The sequence below is a fragment of the Manacus vitellinus genome, unplaced genomic scaffold (assembly GCF_001715985.3).
Source record: "Manacus vitellinus isolate BGI_N305 unplaced genomic scaffold, ASM171598v3 scaffold_14_pilon, whole genome shotgun sequence".
Lineage (NCBI taxonomy): Eukaryota > Metazoa > Chordata > Aves > Passeriformes > Pipridae > Manacus > Manacus vitellinus.
Genome location: NW_021939063.1, coordinates 939,276 through 959,569, shown reverse-complemented (window position 1 = coordinate 959,569; position 20,294 = coordinate 939,276). Strand labels below are relative to the sequence as shown.

Below are 20,294 nucleotides of genomic sequence, written 5' to 3'. Positions count from 1 at the left end.
CAACCCCCTGACAGGAGGGGGGAGCTGGGGGGAGTCGGGCTCTGCTCCCAGGGAACAAGGGACAGGAGGAGAGGGAATGGACTCAAGCTGCGCCAAGGAAGGCACTGTCCAGCACTTATTTACAGGAAAACAGGGAATATTTTACCAGTTTTGTGTCTTTCTTGATTCCCTGGAGTCCAATCTCCTTTCAGGATACCCATGTGTCCCTTCAGGACCAGCCTTGCCACGCTTCCCTCCCTTTGGGCATCAGGAGCCTCTGGAGATGCCCGAGGAAAGCTGTGTCTGCAGCAGGGGCTGCTTCCCATGCCCCTCCCGGGAATGTCAGTTCAGGGCTCTGAGTGTGCCAGTTTGGGGGATTTCTGAACCAGCTGCAGGACTGAGATCCTTGGCTGGTGTTTGTGTGGAGCACAACCCTCATTTGGATCATGGCTTGGCTGAAGGCTCTGCTGTGGAACGCGGTATTTTTGGGGCTTTGTTTCTGCCTCCTGCAGCCAGAGCTTTCACCGCCCACAGTTGTTCCTAAAGCAAATGTGTTTTAGAAAGTGTTCTGACACCATTGCTGAGAACTTTGCCTTTGCTATTTTTACACACAGCGCTGCAGAGCTGGGCTTAGGCTGACTAAACCCAGCTCAGAGAGGGGAGGATTGAGGACGTGGTTTAGTGGTGAACGTGGTGGTGGTGCTGGTTGATGGTTGGGCTCAATGGCCTCAAAGGTCTTTTCCAAACGTAACAACTGTGGGATTCTCTCCTGTGTTCCCGTTATTTTGGGATTTGTGCCGTATGAGATCACACAAAGCGTGTTGCACTCCTGGGGGGTCCATCCCATGGATCAGGAGGTGCACCCAGGGCTGTCCCACAGACCCACATTGCACCCCTGTCACCTCTATTGGGGGGTCTGGATTTGGGGTCTCTCTTTTCCCTTTGCCAGCAGCACCTGCTGTAAAAACAGGGAAATGATTCAAGGCATCAGGAATGTTCTTCAGCTGAGAATCTGTTTGTTCTGGGTCCTTACAGGGAATGGTTTATCAGTTATCTTCTCTCTTGATTTCCTGGAATCCAGTCTCCTTTCAAATTGGCAATGTCTCATTTTTAGGGGGATCTCAGTGTCCCTCTGAGCAGGGTTTGTCCCCTCTGGAGGCTTTGCAGGGCTCTGCTCCAGACCAGCTCATTGGAGCACTCCTGGCATGAAGTTGTAACAACAAAAGTGTTTTAGATGTTTGAAGCTGAACCATAATTTTATTTTATATTGGTTTTTTTCTGCATGGATACGCTGTGTGGCTCCAGTGCACCTTCTTTGTATAGCACAGATTTTAGGAAGCCAATAAATCCCAAGTTCCTCCTGTTGCAAAAGCCTCTCCTGTTCCCACACACATTCCCAAGCCCCGGTGGCTCTGGGTCTAACAGGGTATCTTAATTTTCTTCATTTTCTCTCTAGCAAACAGAGCTTTTCTATATCTTTCAAAATGATCCCATACCATTCTTATAATTTAATTTGGTGTTCCAGAGAGAGTCTTAATTTTTTGTATATTACTGGAGTATAACTGCCATAATAAAGGACAATTTTGAGGTGATAAAACGCACCAGGAATGTCATTAAACATGCAGCAAAGGTCTGACACAATGGAATTAAGCATTAACGAATTACATACTAGAAATATTAGTCTTCTGTATCAGTTTAGGTGTTCTGGTGTTGGGTTATGATGAGGGTTAATGTGAAAAAATGAAACAATAAACAAGATTAGCAAAAATAAAATTCAAAAATGATTCAGTAGATTCTTCATGTGTAGAAAGTTTCTGAGTTAAAGCTGTTTGGTATCCACAGGGATCCTTCTCTTGGATAACTTGTAGTTTCATGTTTTAATGTAATTTTATTATTGGTGCACTTTTCATTTTTACAATTGAATTATGATACTATGGAGATGTAATTTAAATTTGAGCCCATCTGCAGATCAGGGCAGTTGTAAACTTCTTTTATTGGCATAAGAAGGAACTTCATAGTTCTTGGTAAGCAGGAGATTAAGGATATTAACTGTTCCTGGTAATGACCCAACAGCCCAATCCAGAGTCTTGTTAGAACTTTGATTTTGGAGACAAGGACCTAGCTGGCATTTCTAGATCTCTCTATTAGCCATTTCTTTAACTTGAAACTCTTTTTTCCTGAGGATCCTGAATATTCTGTGCTGATTTGGCCCAGCAAATCCAGGCAGAATGAAATCCAGCCACTTGTCTTTGAATGTGCCTTGCTGTGTTTTAATTTTGGGGGTCAGAATAAATTAATTTATTTCCATTTCTGGCTGCATGGAATGGCAGGAACTTTTTTACCAATCAGCTGATTTCCACAGATTAAAATCCCTTTGTAGTGCCTCAGGCAGAGCTGGTGCTGGATCACCCCAGGGTCTCCTCTGGGCTCTGCATCCCAGCTTTCCTGGGAAGATGGAGCAGGACTGGAGCTGTTGGATAAATGCTTGAGATCTTTCCTCTGGAGCGTTCTGATGACCCCAGCCCATCCCTGGTGAACTTCCACACTGGTGGCACCTTGTGCCCCAAAGGGACAGGGGAATATCAGAGATCCAGGTCAGTGTGCTGGGAATCTGCAGCTTTGGGAATGGCACTGGAAGTTTTCCTGCATTAGAGTGATTTACTGAAAATCTCATTTATTACTTGCAAGAGGCTGAGGACCAGTCTTGCAGCATGGACATGGAGGGGTTTATTCTGGGTTTTACTGAAATGTGAACTCCCTCATATAACAAAACCCCACCTCAACCCCCTCCCTGCCACAGAGGCTCCTGCTCTGCTCTAAAGGTGTGAGTCATGTATTGACTTCCCAGTGACTGTTCCTTGAAGATTTGGTGGTTTTGTGTCAGCTCTTTGAACAGTTCTCTCTCCCTGCTGAGGAGTTTGATGCCAAACAAGCTGCCAGCCCGGCTGCATTTCAGGAGTATCAAATAATCTGTATCGTTCCAGTTCCTTTGGGCTGTGACTCTGCTTTATCAGGGAAATATCCTCAATTGTAGAATTGGAGTTTTCACATGGGGAGAGTACTGACTTCTCTAACTCAGTCTTCAGTGTTACTGCCATTAGTTTCCTGTCTGCAGAATATATGAGGTTCACAAGTAAAATTCATTGCAGCTCATAAATTGTATATGCAGGGTATAGAAGGATATGCCAGAGCCCAGCAGTGACATAAAAAACGTACATAGCAATGAAAAAACCCCACTATGTGCCTTTGAGGTTTATTTTGTTTCTTCCCCAGTTAATTCCTCTCCTTTGCCTGCCCCAAGCTGAGGTTAAACTGTATTTCCCCCTGTGTGATGGGGGGTCCTGTTTGTTGGATCATCGTGGGACCACAGCAGCTCCCTGGTAGGGTCTTTCTGAGGGGTCAGAAATCCTCCACACTTGAAGACTTCTTGTTTTTATTGTTTAGATTAAAATTCTAGTTGCCATCTGTACTTAACCTGATCTTTTCCCATGCTTCCCAATAAGCCTTTGTTAAAATCCTAATTTGAGGATGTTTTCTGTGCTGATGAGCAGTGAGAGAGGTCCTCAAATCCCTGCCAGTGGAGGATGAGCTGTGCCGAGCCATGCAATGCCAAAGGCTTTGTCTGTTGTTCCCATAACTTTAATAAACACCCAGGAGGCAGCTCCTGGCAGCTGCTAATTTTAAAGTAACATATTAATCAAATTAATTGAGAGTTCCTTTTAATAATCAGCAGCAACAACATAACTTTGTGATGTTTTCAGTGTTGCTAAAAGTAATTCCCCCCCTCCCCCCCCAAAAAAAAGAGGATCTCTGCAGATAAATCAGCTGAAAAAGTGTTAAAGTGTCTCTTTTGCTACCTGATAATCCAATTAAGTGGTGATAAGAAAAATAGCTCCTGGAGAATTTCAGGGAAGCAGAATAATGTACTTAGTGTTGTACCAGAATCCAAATACCACATAATCGTGGGTATCCATGGATACTGAAGCAACACTTTGATTACCAGATACATCCATTACCCTTAAATACCAGCGCTGGGGGTTTAATGCCCCGACCAATTTAGCGCGTGACTGCTCCAGCCTGGAGAACCCTCCTGGGGATCTGCTCGGAGCAGCACAGAGCTGGCAGGGGGGAAGGAAGGCAGCCAGGATATTTTTGAGACTCTCTCCCCTGTTCCTGTGTGTTGTCAGCTGCCACCCAGCTGGCTCCATCCGCCTGCCCTCCGGCTGCGGGAGCTGGAGCGTCCTGGGATGTGGCCTGACCCCTGTGCCACATCTGTGACTTAGGAGTGGGATTCCCGGGAAAAACCATCACATGATAGTGCTGTAGGGTGCTTGTGCTGTTGGGAGTCACTCCACAATGGGTGGATGGCCTTGATGTCCCAACCTTTGATCAGAGCAAGATGAGCATGTTGGTCATCTCACAGCACAGGATCTGGCGGGAGGCTGGAGACACAAAGTCATGGAATCATAAAATCCTATAATGGTTGTCTTGGAGGGGGCCTTAAAGCTCATCCAGTGCCACCCCTGCCATGGGCAGGGACACCTCCCACTAGCCCAGGTTGCTCCAAGCCCATCCAACCTGGCCTTGGACACTTCCAGGGCTGGGGCAGCCACGGCTTTTCTGGGTGTGTCAGAACAGCCCTGGTTTGGTCTCAGGTGGTTTTGGCTCCAGACTCCCCCCCTTTGCCACAGCACTTGGTGCCAGTGAGAGCATTTGTCACTCCTCCAGTCCGTCAGGGTAATGGATCACTGCAGGAATTCAAGGCAAAGGCCTGAATTTGCAACTTTCACCTTGCTACCACTTAATTGCCTGAGAGGTTTTTCCCTGGTGAGTGCAGTGCATTAACCTGACAGGTTAAATAACTGTGCACACGCTTCCTGGCGGAACAGGAATGCGGGACGAGAATATGGAAGCTGAACTTATTCTCTCTGTGCCATTTGGACAGTCTCCCCTCAGTTCCCTGGGCACCTCTGCTTGCTGAGAGTGGTAAATGCCAGGGGGCCGTGCCTGCCAGGGGCTCCTCCAGAGGGGTGGGAGCACTGTTATCCCAGCTCAGGGGTCGGGTGTGAGCAGCAGCTCGTGGGCTGGGGTAGGTGGGTGCTGGGATGGGTCACTGCTGCTGCAGGACCTTTGTGCTCTGGTGTCAGAGCTGCCTGGGGTGGATTTGAGCTGAGCAAACTGGAAAATAGCACACTTTGACCCCTTTGGGTGCCTTTGGGGCTGTATTTGTTCCTCAGGCCTCTATTTGCTCTTTGGGCTGCATTCCCAGTCCTCTCACCTTTTCTGACTGAAGGTGATGGGAGGTGATGAAGGACTGCAAAGGACCTTCACAGCAGCTTCAGATGTGTCTAAATAATGGCTCCATCCAGCACAGAGGAGCCCTTTGGTCCCAATGCCATAAAATACATCTGCTCCTGCTCTGCTCTGTCACAGTGGGAGCCTCTCAAAAGGACACTGTGGAGGGAGGGAATAAATTTCCAGGTGACAAATCCTGGAGCTCTGTAGCACTCTGGGGGTTGGGTTGGTTTTTTCCTTTCTTTGCTGAAATGAATTCTCCAAAGTTGCCACGTCCTTGTTTTACAAGAGAAATCGGAGTCTCTCGGGGGAGGTTTGGAGTAGCTTGGCTTGGAGTGATGGAGTGCCAGGGAGGGCACAGGGACTTCCCAGGAGCAGATAATAACTTGAAATTCTCCTTAGGCTTGATGCCAGGGCAGAGAGATGTTCCCCAGCAGAGCCACGTGGATGGCTTCCCTGACTGCTGTGCCTGGGTGGTGCCCTGGCCCTGCCATGGAGCAGGATGCTCAGAGCCAGGGCTGGCTGGGGGAGCTGTGCTTTTAACCAGCTGCAATCCCTGCCAAGTGGGTCATTCCAGGAAAGCTGGATAGCACTGCTCACGGGTTTGAGTTCATTCTGCCTAATTTTGACTGGGGGAAAAAAAGAGAGCATTTTAAACTCTTTAGATTTTTGAACTCACTAGCAGCGAGGCTTTGTCTCTCCATTTAAAAATGAAGTTTCTTTTTAAAAACCTGTATTGTTTTATTTGAAAACAAACAAACAAGCAACAAAAACACCAGGTTGCAAAAATTTCAGGTTGTGATAATTGTGAAACAAAACGAAAGATTTTGTGTGAGTCAGAGGAAAACTTGGGGGTTATTATTCTCTTTTATTCTTTCCCTGCCTTTTCTTTTCACTGTTTTATTTCTTCCCACCAAACCAGTCCTTCTTCCCCCGGAGCTTTTGGAGCAGCCAATACAGCAGAGCTGCTTTGCCTTCAGGCAGTCCCTGCATCTCATCTTCTCTGCGTCTCAAACAAGGGAAGAGGAGCCTGCCCTGCTCTGGGAGGTGCTCAGAGACCTGCACAGGAGGCAGATTTCACCATTTTAAGGGCTGAGTTTGGTTGTCACGGCTGTTCCAGGGGTTCCTCCAGGTGTTGCCGTGGCTGCTGTGCCCGGGGTCGAGGATGGTGCTGCACTGGCAGATGGTGTGTGCCGGGGATGAGCCTCCTCCTCCTCCTCCCCCTGTAGGATCCCTCCATACAAACACCTTCTCCACGGCCTCCTTTAACAGTACTTTTAGATCTGTATTTTAAAGCATATCTGTGAATCTCTCCTTTGTCCTGCTGCCTTTTAATTAACTCGTCCCCACTGCTGTTTCTTATTAAGCAGCTCTGATATGTTATTAATTAACACATTGTGCAGTAGAGTGGGGAGGTTGGTATCTGAGATGCCATAAAAGATGAAAGTATTTACCACTGAGAAACAAAATAATTAAGGCAAAAGTTGCGTTTTCATCTGCCAGCAACAAGCAGAATATCACTGGAGATGGGATGGTTTTTTCTTTTATTTTTCCTAAAACAACCTAAATAACTGTACTCTGGGAACTGTGCTGGCAGGGAGCCTTTCTCTGCCCTGCCTGTGGGTGTCCCTGTTCTCTGCTCACACTCTGTGCCACCTTTCCTGGGTGTTTATGAGAATTCCCATTCACAGACGTACTTTATCTCGAGGCTTCAATATCTGGGTCTCTCCAGCCCAGTTGGTGATGGGCATGGGAACAAATAAGGGTTTTCTTGATCTTTATCCTTGATTTTCATTTTTATCCTTTTTTGGTTGGTTGGTTGGGGTTTTTTACCTGTTTTGGTTTTTTTGGTTTTTTTGTTTTGGTTTTTTTTTGCTTTACCAATACTTCAACTCCTTAGCTGTTCCTATTCCAGATAAGTCATTCCAGTGGAAATATTTTCCCTCAATAGCCTTCAACTTGTAAAACCAAGAAGAATTTCAGCCCTTTGCTGAGATAAAATTTGTGTAATACACCTCCAGCATCACTTGCCTTTCAGCTTGTTGTTTTGGGATTTTTTTAGTCAGTTTAAGCTTATTCAGGTTGCCCTTTGGATTGGTTTATTTTTTTTAATTCCTCCATTTTCAGTCCTTCCACTGATCATATATTTGCTTATTTTGCTTTTCTACAATGTTGGGTTTTCCCACCTGCTTAAACCACAACCCTACCCAGCCATGCAGACTGTGTGTATTGGAGCTCTCTGTGCAAAAAAATAATGGTATGAAATAACGGTGTGAATATGAAATAATGGTGTGAATATGAAATAATGGTGTGAATATGAAATAATGGTGTGAAACCCTCAGGAAGTGGCACATGAAGTGCCCACAAGGGCAGTGATCCCATCAGAGAACTCGTCTTCCCCCCAGGCTCCCCTTCCAGTGTGTGCCGTTCCCACTGCCATCCCTGTGCTCACCCCGATGTTCCATTTTCCTCCTGTGACAGTCCTTCTGCTCTCCCCTGTCTCTGGCTCAGGTGGGCTCTGCATTGCCCAGTCCCTGAAGATCCCCCAGGACCGCAAGGACAAGACCATCGACTTCGACAAGATCATCCGGCAGCTGCTGGAGACGCCCAACGCCAGGGCCATCGTCATCTTCGCCAACGATGAGGACATCAGGTGAGGGCAGCTGAGGGAGCTCATGGGGCTGGGCAGCTGAGGGAGCTCATGGGGCTGGGCAGCTGAGGGAGCTCATGGGGCTGGGCAGCTCTGCACCAAGGGCAAGGCAAAAAGAACGGGAGGAGGGAAGTGGGAATGTCTGTTGGTAAGAGTGATGGGGGGGCAGTTTGGGATGTGGGGGAAGCACCAGGCACGAGGGTGCTCTGCCCTGGCTCAGGGCGTGCCCAGACCACACTGGGGGCACAGGAATGGTGACCAGGACCTGGGAACTTTTCCTGGCATAGGGTTACCCATGCATTGGATGGCAGAGCTGACCTTACCCCTCAAAGAGGCACTAAGAGCACACCCCTCTCTCCAAGCTCGTTCTGTCATGTATAATTAATTATTTCAGGCTCTATTTTACGGCAAATGAAGGTTAATAGTGATGAAGTGACTTGGATGCTCAAGGTTAAATCACATAGAACTGGCTCATAAAATAATACAAAGAATATTTTATATTTCATTTCTCACTTGCCTGTGCTCCACATTCTCACTCCAGAATTTTAAATCAGCTTAAAACCGTGATGGAATCATCAGTTGCTGAGAGGCTCAGCCCTATAGTGAGACAAAAAGAATTCAGGATGAAGTTTCAATAAAGTCAGTGGCAAAACTCTAAGTTTTGGTGGAATCAATGTGTCAGTCATGGGATACAGGAGGAATTTAAAGAGAAGTCCTGTTGGTACTGCAAAGGATGGTTTGGGTTGGGAGGGACCTTTAATGATCATCTTGTTCCAAGCCCCTGCCATGGGCACCAACACCTTCCACTAGCCCTGGGTGCAGGAATGTGCTGTTTCTGCTCATGACAGAGTAGATTAGGTTGGAGAAGCCCTCTGAGATGACTGAGTCCCCCCATCCTGCCCCTGGCACAGGCCGTTTCTGCAGCAGCTCTGTGTTTAAACCCCACGTGTGAACACGCCCTTCTCTCCCACAGGCAGATCCTGGCGGCCGCCAAGAGGGCGGATCAAGTGGGACATTTCCTGTGGGTGGGCTCGGACACGTGGGGCTCCAAGGTGGGCCCGCTGCTGCAGCAGGAGGACGTCGCCGAGGGGGCCATCACCATCCTGCCCAAGAGAGCCACCATCGAGGGTAAGAGCTCCCCTCCCTCCCCTCCTGCTCCCCACACGCTGCCAGGGCAGAATTGGTCACCTGGGATTTCCCCCAGAAGTGTTTTGGGATAAAGGTGCCCAGAACAGGGTGATACAGACCGGGAAGCACATGGGGTAAGTGCCGAATTTTCCCCAAAGCTCCCTGTTCCCCACATGGACACCCGGCGTCATTCCCACAGCAGCAGCTGCCAGCAGTGGGTTATTGGAGCACGATCCCAGAGCCCACCCTGAACTGTGGGGATGTCACAGGGCTCCCATCACCCAAAGGAAAGGAAATTCAAATGATCTGAATGTGTCATGTGGATACAGGGGCACAGAAAGTCTGTTGCAACCTTTGTTTCAACTCTGAAGCAGCGGAGAAGTTCTCCACTGAAGGAGTAAAACTTCCTTTTCAGATCAGTGGCTTCCACTGAAACTTAGCTTAACTTTTATTTCCTGCAGATCAAGCACTATATTTAGTTATACATGTTGCTTGTGTGCTTGAAAAATATACACACCTATACATATGCACATGTATATAAAACTTATGGGAAACTCTTACATAATCCCTTTGTTTCCCAACATTCCTTTGTGTTCTGAAGAGTTTGTTGTCTGATCTCTCCTCAATTTGTTAATCCTTTTGTGTGCAGGGATGCTTAACTATCCACGTGGCTTCCTCTGGGCACCAAACTGGTTGATTAGAGTCTGTGTTCTCTATAATATGGAAAGAAAAGTTGTTTACAAGGTTCAGAAGGTAAATAACTTTCCTTTGAGTAAAGAAAACAAACTCCACAGCTGGCACATGGTGTGTGGGGCAGGGTCTCCAAAGAGTCCTTGAACACATTGCCTATATTAAAATAGGTTCGGGTGTCTTCACTCCCTGGAAAACCAAATATTTGCATTTTCCTGTGCCTGCACTCCCTCCTCATCAGTTATTCTTCTCAGGTGTATCATGTGCTTCCTTCTTCTACATTTTTCAGCCCCCGAGGTGTTCTCAAATGTTGTTTCTCCGTAAATACCTAAAGTTGATAGACAATGAAGTGGTTTGTTTCTGAAAACTAGGGTATTTTAATAAGCTTTTCATACTGGCTGTATTCATCCCTATGGGTTCCTGACACAGAAAAGAAAACTCTGCCAACAGTAAACAGAAACAAAAACTTTCCAGGTTTGCTTGTTTTAAAATATTTTACTTCTGTATTACACACTGAACCCATGAGGGGTTTTTTTGGACCCAGTAAGTGAGGAGAGCAGAGTGGAAGGGTCCAGGTATAGAAAGTCAGTTAAATAACAGTTGTAAATATCAGTGTATCTGGTGTATCTGCAAAAAAAATGTTTATTGAGCCCACAAATGTCTTCTTATTCAGTGACTGTGTTGAAGGATTGCCTGAAGGTTGGCTGGTTGCATTCTGCACTTGTAGCCGTGCAGGTTGGATGATTAGTTGTGATGCTTAAATCACATTTTGCCTATCACTGTCTCTAACTGTGCTCATGCTTTAGGAGCAGGTCCATGTTTCAGGTCCCTGTGTTGCAGGGACTCCCTGGCAGGGCAGGGCAGTGGGGCAGAGCAGGGGCTGTCCAGGGGTGCAGGAGGCAGAGCCAGATATCCCTGTCCAGAGCAGAGGCTCCCTGGCTGCTCAGAGAGCTTCAGGCTGGTTTTTACCTTCCTCAGTCCTGTTCATCCAGCCCCAAATGCCACCTGGATCTGCCTCTTGCTCCTGCTGTTACAGGGAGGGTAAAGGGATGCACATCCCCATTCTCCTGGAGCAGTTTTCCAGGACTCCACATTCCCAGCCCAATTCCATTTCACTTTCATTCACCAAGAGAAGCATCCACAGCTCTGCTACTCACAGAAATCAGGAATCCTTGGGCATTAGTGTTCCCATGCTCAGGGAGGCTCTTATCCCTCTGGATTGCTGCCTTCCTTGAATTTAGGCTGCTGGATGTTGTTTTGTTTTCCTTTCTGTTGTTCTAATTTCATTTGGCCAAGAGTCCAGGAGAAGGGAATTAGGCATTTTTATTCTTTTATCATCCAGCAATGAACATCTGCTTCCTAAAATTCAGTAATGCATTTCTTCTGGTGAAGGCATAAAATAAAAGAAATAAGCTGCCTTGATTTTCCCTATAAATTGATGGGAACAAAGTAAATGAGCAGAATGGAGCCCAGAGCCTGGAGCAGATCCCAGCCCAGCAGGCTCCACCTGAGCAGCAGCCCTGGGGCTCACAGGCTCCAGGTCAAGGCAAGAGTTAAGCACCAGCTTAATTCCCATTGGATTTGGTGAGAATTCTGGGTTAGTCATGAATGAGGGGGTTGCCCTGATTTTACTCGTCAAGAGCATGTTTTCTTCTTTTTCCCTTTCCTTTTATTACTGTCTTAGGTAGTATTTGAAATATGCTGGGAAAAGATTCCTAGGAAGCCTCCCTGGAAACAGAGGCCCTGCAGCTCCTGCCCCTCGACCTGAGTGTGTGACTCTGCCCCTGCTCCCAGTTCAGGGGAATGAGCCAGGAAATCCCAGAGGAGCTGGTGTGGGAAGTGACCATCCAGTCCAACCCCCCTGCCCAGGTAGGGTCACCTGGAGCAGGTGACACAGGGACGTGTCCAGATGGGTTTGGGATGTCTCCAGAGCAGGAGATTCCACACCTGCCTTGGGCAGCTGTTCCAGGCTCTGGCATCCTGAGGTGGAACTCCCTGTGTGATAGTTCATGGCCATTGCTCCTCATCCTGTCCCTGGGCACCCCTGCACACAGAGTGGGACCACCCTGACACCCCTTGGAGGTGTTTGTGTGGATGGATGGGATCCCCTCTCAGCCTTCTCTTCTCCAGACCAACCAGGCCCAGCTCCTGCAGTCTCTGCTCATCAGAGAGATGCTCCAGACCCCAGATCATCCCTGTGGCCTCCACTGGACCCTCTCCAGTAGCTCTTGGTCTTTCTTGAACTGTGGACACCATAGTTTTCTGCATGTCTCCCAGTTGGCATTCCTGTTTTCCTAACAGTGGGAATATCCCAGCAGCCTCTGGCTCCAGAGGGAGCCCAAAGCCCTTGGTTTCTTGTAGGATCAGGCCCCAGATCTGCAGTTATTTGTCTTGATACTTGATGTCACTCTGGGGACAGAATTTTCTTTGCCATGATCCCACGGGGGGGATTTAGGAAATCATTACATGAACTGAATTCATTCATCTTAAGTCAGTCTTAATATAGCCTGATTGTGTGTGATGTAATTATGCTGGAAGGATAAAGTTGCATTTTATTTGCATAATTGCAGTAGACAGGGAGCCAGAGGAGCTGCACATTAAAGAGCTGGAAAGTTAGGAACGTGCTCCATAGCCAGTTTAACCAGGTACCAGGGCAGCTGAAAGGTTTGAGATGTTTTCAGGGGAAAAAAAGCAGATTGTATTTATTTTTAGAACAATTATGGCAGCAGGGTACTGTATTATGGTTCTTGCTGCTTTGAACTCTTGCAAAAGAGGGTCATGGTGGTGTGTCCTCACGTGGAGAGAAGGGCAGTGAAACATCAGCCCCGTCCTGAGTCTTAGAGATCGTTTTCCTCTTAAACTCGACTGTGAGGAAATCAACTACTGTCTACTCACTTCTTCCTTTCTGTTGTTCCTACACCTCTTTTCTGTGCAAAATTTATCAAATTGGGCTGTTACCCTGTGGTTCATGTTGTTACTGTTCATCTACTGATTGAACACTTCCAGAAATCTGTTTTTTTCTCCAATAATTTTCTTTTGAAATAGTCTTGCTTGTCTTTCTTACGTGTCTGTGCTCTGTCTTCATGGACACACCAGCTCCCAGGGAAATGAAACCAAGGAGAGAAGCAGCTGTAAGGAAAATACAGAGGCTAATATACATATATGTGTGTGTGTGTGATGTTAATTATTTAGAAAGTTGGAAAAATGCTTTGCTGATGTGGAAAAAAATATTATTTACAGGCTGAGCTCAGAACTGATGCAACTAAACAGTGAGATTCAAGTAGGTTTAAGATGAATGATTCCATTCCAACAGGCTGGGGATGTGGCCCAGGCTGCAGTTTGTGGAGCTCTGGGCTTGGAGGTTAAGGGATGGCTCCAATCCAGCCCAGGGACACACCCAGCTGTTCAAAAAACCAGGAATGCTGCAAACCAGTGTAACTGTCCTTGAATTTTTCAGTTGTTTGTCTTCCAAAGGGATCCTGGTTTTATGTTCTGGTTTTATTTCTAACAAGAACCAGTTTGCTTCTTTTTTGTTTGGGTGGGATGAACCGGGAAAAAAACCATGGAAGGGTAGTGATTTAAGGACAAATCACTGTGCAATGATATCTCACTGTTTAGTGGCTCTGAAATGTTTTCCCTTCTCATCCCAGCGCAGCAAAGGGAAGGAGCTCGGGGCTCATTGTGCTCTGTTAGAGACAGTTTGGATTTAATCCAGTGTTAATGAACAGGGGCACACTGCTCTGCATCTCCCCAGGGCTGCCTTCACCAGGATGCTGCTCTGGAAGTGATGTGCTTCCTGCAACACCTCCCACCCCCTCCCTCAGCACAACACAGGGCTGGCTCATATCACTCAGGAATATTGGGAAAATAGTCCATTTTGGATTTCTTTGGTTTGTTTACGGCCTGGTTCGGCATCTCTTCCAGTTCTCTGTTGTTCTCCAGCTTTTTCTGTGTCCCTGAGGCATGAGCATGTGGTCTGGAGAGAGTCAGTGGGCTGGAAAGATGTGGCTCCAGGGCTTTGGTTCATGCCAGGCTGTGGGGCTGCAGCCTCCCTGAGCAGAGCCCAGGAACACCAGGAGCCAGGGGGGACACCAGTCCTGAGGGAAAGGGCTCGGACCAGCGCTCCCAAATTTACCCATTCCTGCCATTACCTGTCCTGAGTGTTCCTCTCATCTCCTCAGCACCCCCCACCTCTCCCATTGTCCTCCCTGCCCTGCTGAGGGGCTCCAGCACTGGGGGGTTTGTCCTTCCTCAGTCCTTCCTCAGTGAGTCAGGAGACTCACCCTCCCAGCTCAGGGTACTCTGTGGCTCTATGAGTTAAATAGTTACCCCCCTGGCTGCTGTGTGGTGCTCAGATACTGGAGTTCCTTTGGGGTTTGTTGGACAGTTGGAAGGTGTGATGTTTTCAGAGTACTAAAGAGAATTATCTGCAACTGCTCAGTGCAAGACACAGCCCATAACCCCCCCAGCATTAGCACGAGTTCTGTCCCAAATGGGGTTTGAACCAAATGGTGCTGCTGCTTCAGAGCAAAGAAATGAGGTAGGAAGCTCTAAATTGGACCATAAAGAACTGCTGTAAAATAAGGATTTAGGAGCTTTCTCTGGGGCCCCTGGAAATGAAATCAAGCTCCAGCAGGTCTGGCTTTGCCAGGATCCAGGTCCTCTGTGGGAACCAGCTGTTCTCCACCACGTGGCCTGTGTGCCTCTGGTTCTGTATTCCGAGTATTGCTCCCAGGGCTTCTCTTGCCATTTTCTCTTTGATGTTCATGTTTAACTGTTATTTGAGGACACTGGAGATCGTGTGGGTGGTTGTTTTGAGAGAGGGAGACGTGTACACACAGACACAGACTGGGATGGTTGATACTGCAAGAAGAGAGAATTCCCAGAGTAATACACAGCCACTGAGCCCCCTTCAGATGCATCATCCCTTTTGGAATGCCCTGAATTGCATCTTCTCAAGAACAGTTTCCCTCTCAATGGTCTGACACTGGAGCTGTCTGGGGGATGTGTCTGGGTAGAGTATTTCCAGCCAGAGAGGCAGGATTTTGTTTTTAGAGAGCTGCTCCCTGCATGTGCCAGCTCCTGGTGGGGATGTGGGTGGTGGGACCCTCCAGACCTTCCCCTGCAGGTCTGCCCTGGCAGGAGGGGTGGCTGGGTGCCTGTGGAGGGGCACCACAGGCACTGTTCCCTCCCCAACAGTTGGCCATGTGCTGCTTCCCAGCATTTTTCCAGGGCAGCAGAGCCAAGGGCAGCCCAGGCTTGCATGGGGTGGTGGCACCACATGGATAACAGGCAGCAAGCCCATGAAGGCAGCAGGTGATTGTTTCCCCCACAACCTCCCTGTTTGGGAATTCCTGGTGTTCTCTGGTGCTGTTGGACTTTGCTTCTGTGCAGAATCTCCATTGTGATAATAGTTTGTTCTCTGCTTGTTAGTAAAGCTGGTAGGATTTCCAGGATCTGGGGAGGGATGAATCTCCCAGGACCCCACCAGACCCCAATGAATGAACCAGTTCTGGGTCACTGTGGCAGAGTTACAGAAAAGAATTGGAATTTAGATTGGAATTCTGTTTAGACATGGAAACAGGAGCCAGGAGGAGATGTTGCCACCTTCTGCCACACCCCCAGTGCAGCCCTGGCAGTGACACCGTGCCCAGCACAGCTCTGCAGTTGGGTTTGCCTCCAAAACTCATCCCAGGGATGTGGGGAGCTGGGAGGAGGTGGCAGCACTGGGCTGGAGGGATGTCACTGCTGGGACAAGGGGCAGAAGAAGGGAATTAGGGAAGGTGGTGGTGAGATATTCCCACAGTCCATCATATCCTACACCTGCCAGCACAGCAGGGCCTCATCTGGGGCTGCTCTGGTGGGGATGGAGTGAGAGGGAAGTGCTCCCCTCTCCTCTTTCTGTGGATTTGCATCTCTGGTGTTTCTGACACTACAGTTTCAGAGGTTTATCCATTTTTCTAATTCCCAGGACTATGTTGGCAGAGGATTTGTTTTTGCCAGGTACATTTCATGTATTTTTCATGTAAAAAAGAAAATGCAAGAGGTGCTTTTGGAAATAAACTGCTCGTGGTTTAGGTCAAAATACCCATGAGTAGTCCCAAATATCTAATTTTAGAAATGCTGTTCTGCAGGAGGGCTGAGAACCACAGATTGTTCCTAATGGAACAGCTCATTTTTCATCTCTGATGTGCTGCCTGGGCAGAGCAGAAGGAGTTTAGTGTGTTCTGCAGCATTTCCAGAGCAGTGCCTGGTGGATGCCCACAGGTCTTGCAAACCAGGCAATGAAAGATGACACTTGAGCAGAAGGACTGGTGGTTTCACTTGATGTTTGCTCATGTTTGAGAGAAACTTGGGCCCAAGAGGGAGCTCTAAGTAGATCCAGAGTAGATCTTTCCAAAGGTGGGCTGTGGGATTAGGCCTGAGGGATCATTATTAGAGTGAAACCCAATCGTGGCATGTTTGCAAGGAGCACATTGATCTGCCTGCACTGTGCACCAAAAATGCCTCCACTGTGCAAGTGTGCAGTGTTTCTGATGTCTGTGCTGTCCTGCATGAGCAACTGTTGATGACCATCCTGCTTCTCACCAGGAGCATCTGGAGCATCCCAGGAAAGGTCTCTGCAGGCTCCATGTTCTCCTCTGCTGGGACTCCACACACCCAGACACACAGGGACTGAGTGTTCTGACACCTCTGGCTGAGACAGGCTCAGTCAGAAAGAGAAATGTGCTAATTTTAGGCAGTGAACAGAGGTTGTAAAGGCTTTTCTTGCTTGTTTCCTTGTGGTTTTGTCTTCTAGTCTGCATTGTTGATGCTTGACTGATTATAGGCTTTTGAAAGTAATAGTTCAGGCAATAATGCACATAATAATAATACACATAATTTCCTTAAAGATGATACAATGAATGCTGAAGTGCCCACTTCACTCCTGCTGGGTCTGCAGATCTGCTGCAGGAGTGTGTTTTTGTTCTGTTGGCTGACTGCATGACAACAAAGGATGGAAAATGTGTCAGGAAAATCTCCATGGAATGGCATGTGCTGGTTCCTCAGAACGGGGCAGCAGAGCCAATAGATCCATGGTGTTGATCTGGTAAGGAGGGATTAACACAGACCTTCTGTCTCCTGCTGTAGGATGGTGAGGAACTCTGTGTCTGCCAGGGGAGATCCCACCCTGTGCAGCTGAAGGGAACAGGCCTTGGAAGTGGAGCTCAGGTTGTGTTTCAGTTCCATGACATTGTCCATCTGACATTAATTCCCTGTTCCATGATCACAGCCCAGCTGGCCCTGAGGCTCTGCCCTGAGCCCAGGGCTGGGAGGGATGGGAAGGGAGAGCTCTGGAGGAGTTGTCCCAGTGCTTCTGACCACTCTCACACTCCACTCAAGTTGGGGCAGAGAGCAGGGCACAGCCTTGGGGCAGCCTGGGCTGCTGGTTTGGGCTGTACCACAGTTGAGACCTTGGGCTCAAGAGAACCAAAACCCGTGGGGTGGCTGCTCCTGGGGGCTGAGGGAGTTGAGGGATTGATTCCTGCCCCCGTGGGGTGTGATGGGAATGTCGTGTGTGGAAATGGCTTTGGAGCCTTCCCAGCTGCCACCAGCCATCACTCAAGTCAGGAACTAAGCAGTGAAATAACCTCTCTGTGCACAGATGGGGTTGGGGTTTGTTGGTTGGTTGTGGGTTTTCGTTTTCCCCGGAATTCTGTTGGGTTTGTTGGACAAAAAGCAGGAGAAATGAAGCCATATCAGCTGAGGCTGCCCTGCTGTGCCATGGCCCAGTTGGGCAGAGGCCCAACTCTCCTACAGTAATTTTCAGTAACATAACACTACTCCAGATATTTATCTTTCCCATACTCTGGTAAAGTTTGCATTAAGCCCTTCACTTACACAGGGCCAAGTACAAATAATTCAATACAATAGTACAGCAACTTTAATTCATGGAATTAAATTGGTGTACTTGGTTAAAAAAATAAAATCTAAATCACACCTGAGCTTTTTCTTTGACCTCCCTAGAACTGAAATTATATTTTTAGCCGTGGCAGTTATTTGAAATGCTGATGTGTCAGTCCCCAAAGAGGGAATACTTGTCTCAAGTATTGCCACTTGAAATTTTGGGAAGCCACACAGATGTTCATCTCCTCATTATGGAAATAATGTATTTGGTTAATGTGTTGGTATGAAGAGAGGGGAATACAAATTATCCTGCAACTTGAGAGCCATTTAAAAGTTTCCTTATATTGAGACAGCCTCAGTCATCTCTCCCAGGGCATCTCTGCAGGGCCCTGACCCTGTGGGGTTGGGGACTGTGCCAGGGCCAGCTCCATGGGCAGCCCTGTCCCAGCACCCCCAGGACATGCTCTTGGATGTTTATCTTCCTGGCAATCCGGGTGCTGCTCCTTGGGGATGGGATCTGAGTGTCTGAGCACTGTGATTGCAGCTGGGTGGCTTCCAGGGTGACAGGAGCAGAGGATCCAAGCCAGGACCTGCCTGGTGGTCCTGAGGGCTGGGCAGGATCCCAGAGGGAATGCTGGGCTGGGCTGGGGTAGCCCTGCAAAACAGAAATAGTGGTGATGAGAGGATGAGGAATGGATGCTTAGAGGATCCTCTGCTCCCAAAATACTTCAGTCAAGTTGGAAATGTGTTTTGCTTCCCCAAAGACACAGGGAATTCCAATGAGGAGCTGATGTGGGCGTTCCTGTGTGGGACCCCGTGGCCTCGAGCACAGCCTGAGGGATGGGACTGTGTCCCCCAGCCTCAGAAATCACCCCTCTTATCTTCCCTTTTCCTGCACAAGTCTGAGCAGCTGTTCTGGCTGGTACCTGGGGCTCTGATGTGATTAATGAGCACAGTTGGAGGGGAGCTGGGACTCGTGTGAGCAGCCTCAGCTGAGGAATGCTGAGAGGAGGGAGGGAACAGCAATTACAGCCCCTGTCCCACCCCTCAGCACACTCTGGAGTTGTTAGAGCTGCCTTAGAGTCCAGAAATCAGTTATAGCAAGGAAGTAATGTTTTTTAGAGCTTCTAAGGGAAAAAGAAAGGAAAGGATGTGATGGAGGGTTTGGGGACTATTTTGAGTGACCTGGGGCTGTTCAGTCTGGGGAAAAGAAGGCTCCAGAGAGACCTTAGAGTCCCTTCCAGTGCCTAAAGGGGAGTTGAGAGGGACTTTGCACAAGGGCCTGGAGCGACTGGACGAGGGGAAATGGCTGTAAACTGGCAGAGATTAGATTTAAATTAGATATTAGGAAGAATTTCTAATTCTCCCCAGGGTGGGGAGGCCCTGGCACAGGTTGCCCAGAGAAGCTGTGGCTGCCCCTGGATCCCTGGAAGTGTCCAAGGCCAGGTTGGACGGGGCTTGGAGCACCCTGGGCTGGTGGGAGGTGTCCCTGCCCATGGCAGGGGGTGGAGTGGGATGAGCTATGAACCATTCTATGATTTTCTTGGGAATGCTGTCTCTAGGGAATGTGAAAAGAAGATTGGCAGTGTATGCAGCAGTTTAGACTGAGCCATGGCTGCTGTGCACAGCCAGAGGTGCCAGGGATGTGCCTGCTGTGCCAGCCCCAGCCTGGGCTCCCCCTGAGCCCAGCTCTGCCCTGCAGGGAAGGGATGTCTGTGCAGGACAGAGCCACCACCTGACACAGCCTTGGAACAGGGTTGTTCCTGTCCCCAGCCAGGGTTCCCATGTCACCAGGGAACTCTGTGTGTGCCCGTGTGGGGCTGTGGGGGCACACACACTTCAGGCTGCACAGCCCTATCTCTGCTCTGTGGTGATTGCTGTTGACATGGAAACACTGCAGTGAGGCACAGGCAGATGTACAAGGGGAGAGCAGGAGCTCTGTGCACTGCAGGGATTGCACACAGACCCTGCAGGTGAGTCCTGCAGGCCGGGCTGGGGCACAGCAGGAGCAGGACAGGCTTTGATTTCCTTCTGTGTCCTGTTTGCTGGGCAGGTGTGACAGTGGGACAGTGGCTGAGCACCCCTGGTCCCCAGGGCGAGTGCCAGTGCAGCACAGGGTGATGGTGGCACACTCAGACCCAGAGGGTGACAGTGCCCTGTTGTGTGGCACCGCTGTGGGTGCCCGGGCCCTGTCCTGGGGCTGCCCAGGGGGCTGGAGCCTCTGGGCTGTGCTGGGGTGGGTGTTGAGACCTTTGTGGGGCTGGGGGGTCACCCAGCACTGCCCATCCCATCCATCCCTGGGATGGCACAGCCACAGCCTCTCCTCCACGGGCAGCTCTGATCTCCATTCCCTTTATTCTGTACATTCACCGTGTGCCAGTTGACTTTTATTCTAATTCTTTATTATAATTTTAACCTGTTGAGCATCTCCAGGAGTGACTCCAGTTGCTGCATTACAGCATAGAGGGCTCTCTGCATTTTTCCCCTCAGTTTGAATTATGCAGGTTGCTGCCTGCAGTTTAAGTGCCTCTCAGGACACGCACCGGGCGTTTTGTCGGCTGCCGAAGGCAGGAAAACCACTCTCATGTTCTGCATTTAGACCTTCTGTACCTCAGATTTTACTGCTCTGCATTATTAAAATGGAACAGGCCATCTGTGGAGCAGC

General features: G+C 48.7%; 1 protein-coding gene across 5 annotated transcripts in view; it reads left to right on the top strand.

The window, feature by feature from the left end:
• Window positions 1–20,294, top strand: part of GRM7 (glutamate metabotropic receptor 7) — a 241,955-nt gene that overhangs the window by 141,910 nt on the left and 79,751 nt on the right. For all 5 annotated transcript variants that reach the window (XM_029958222.1, XM_029958223.1, XM_029958219.1 and 2 more), the window contains 2 exons: window positions 7,786–7,927; window positions 8,898–9,052. In XM_029958222.1, coding sequence (XP_029814082.1) covers window positions 7,786–7,927; window positions 8,898–9,052 — 297 coding nt within the window. The remainder of the gene's footprint in view (window positions 1–7,785; window positions 7,928–8,897; window positions 9,053–20,294) is intronic.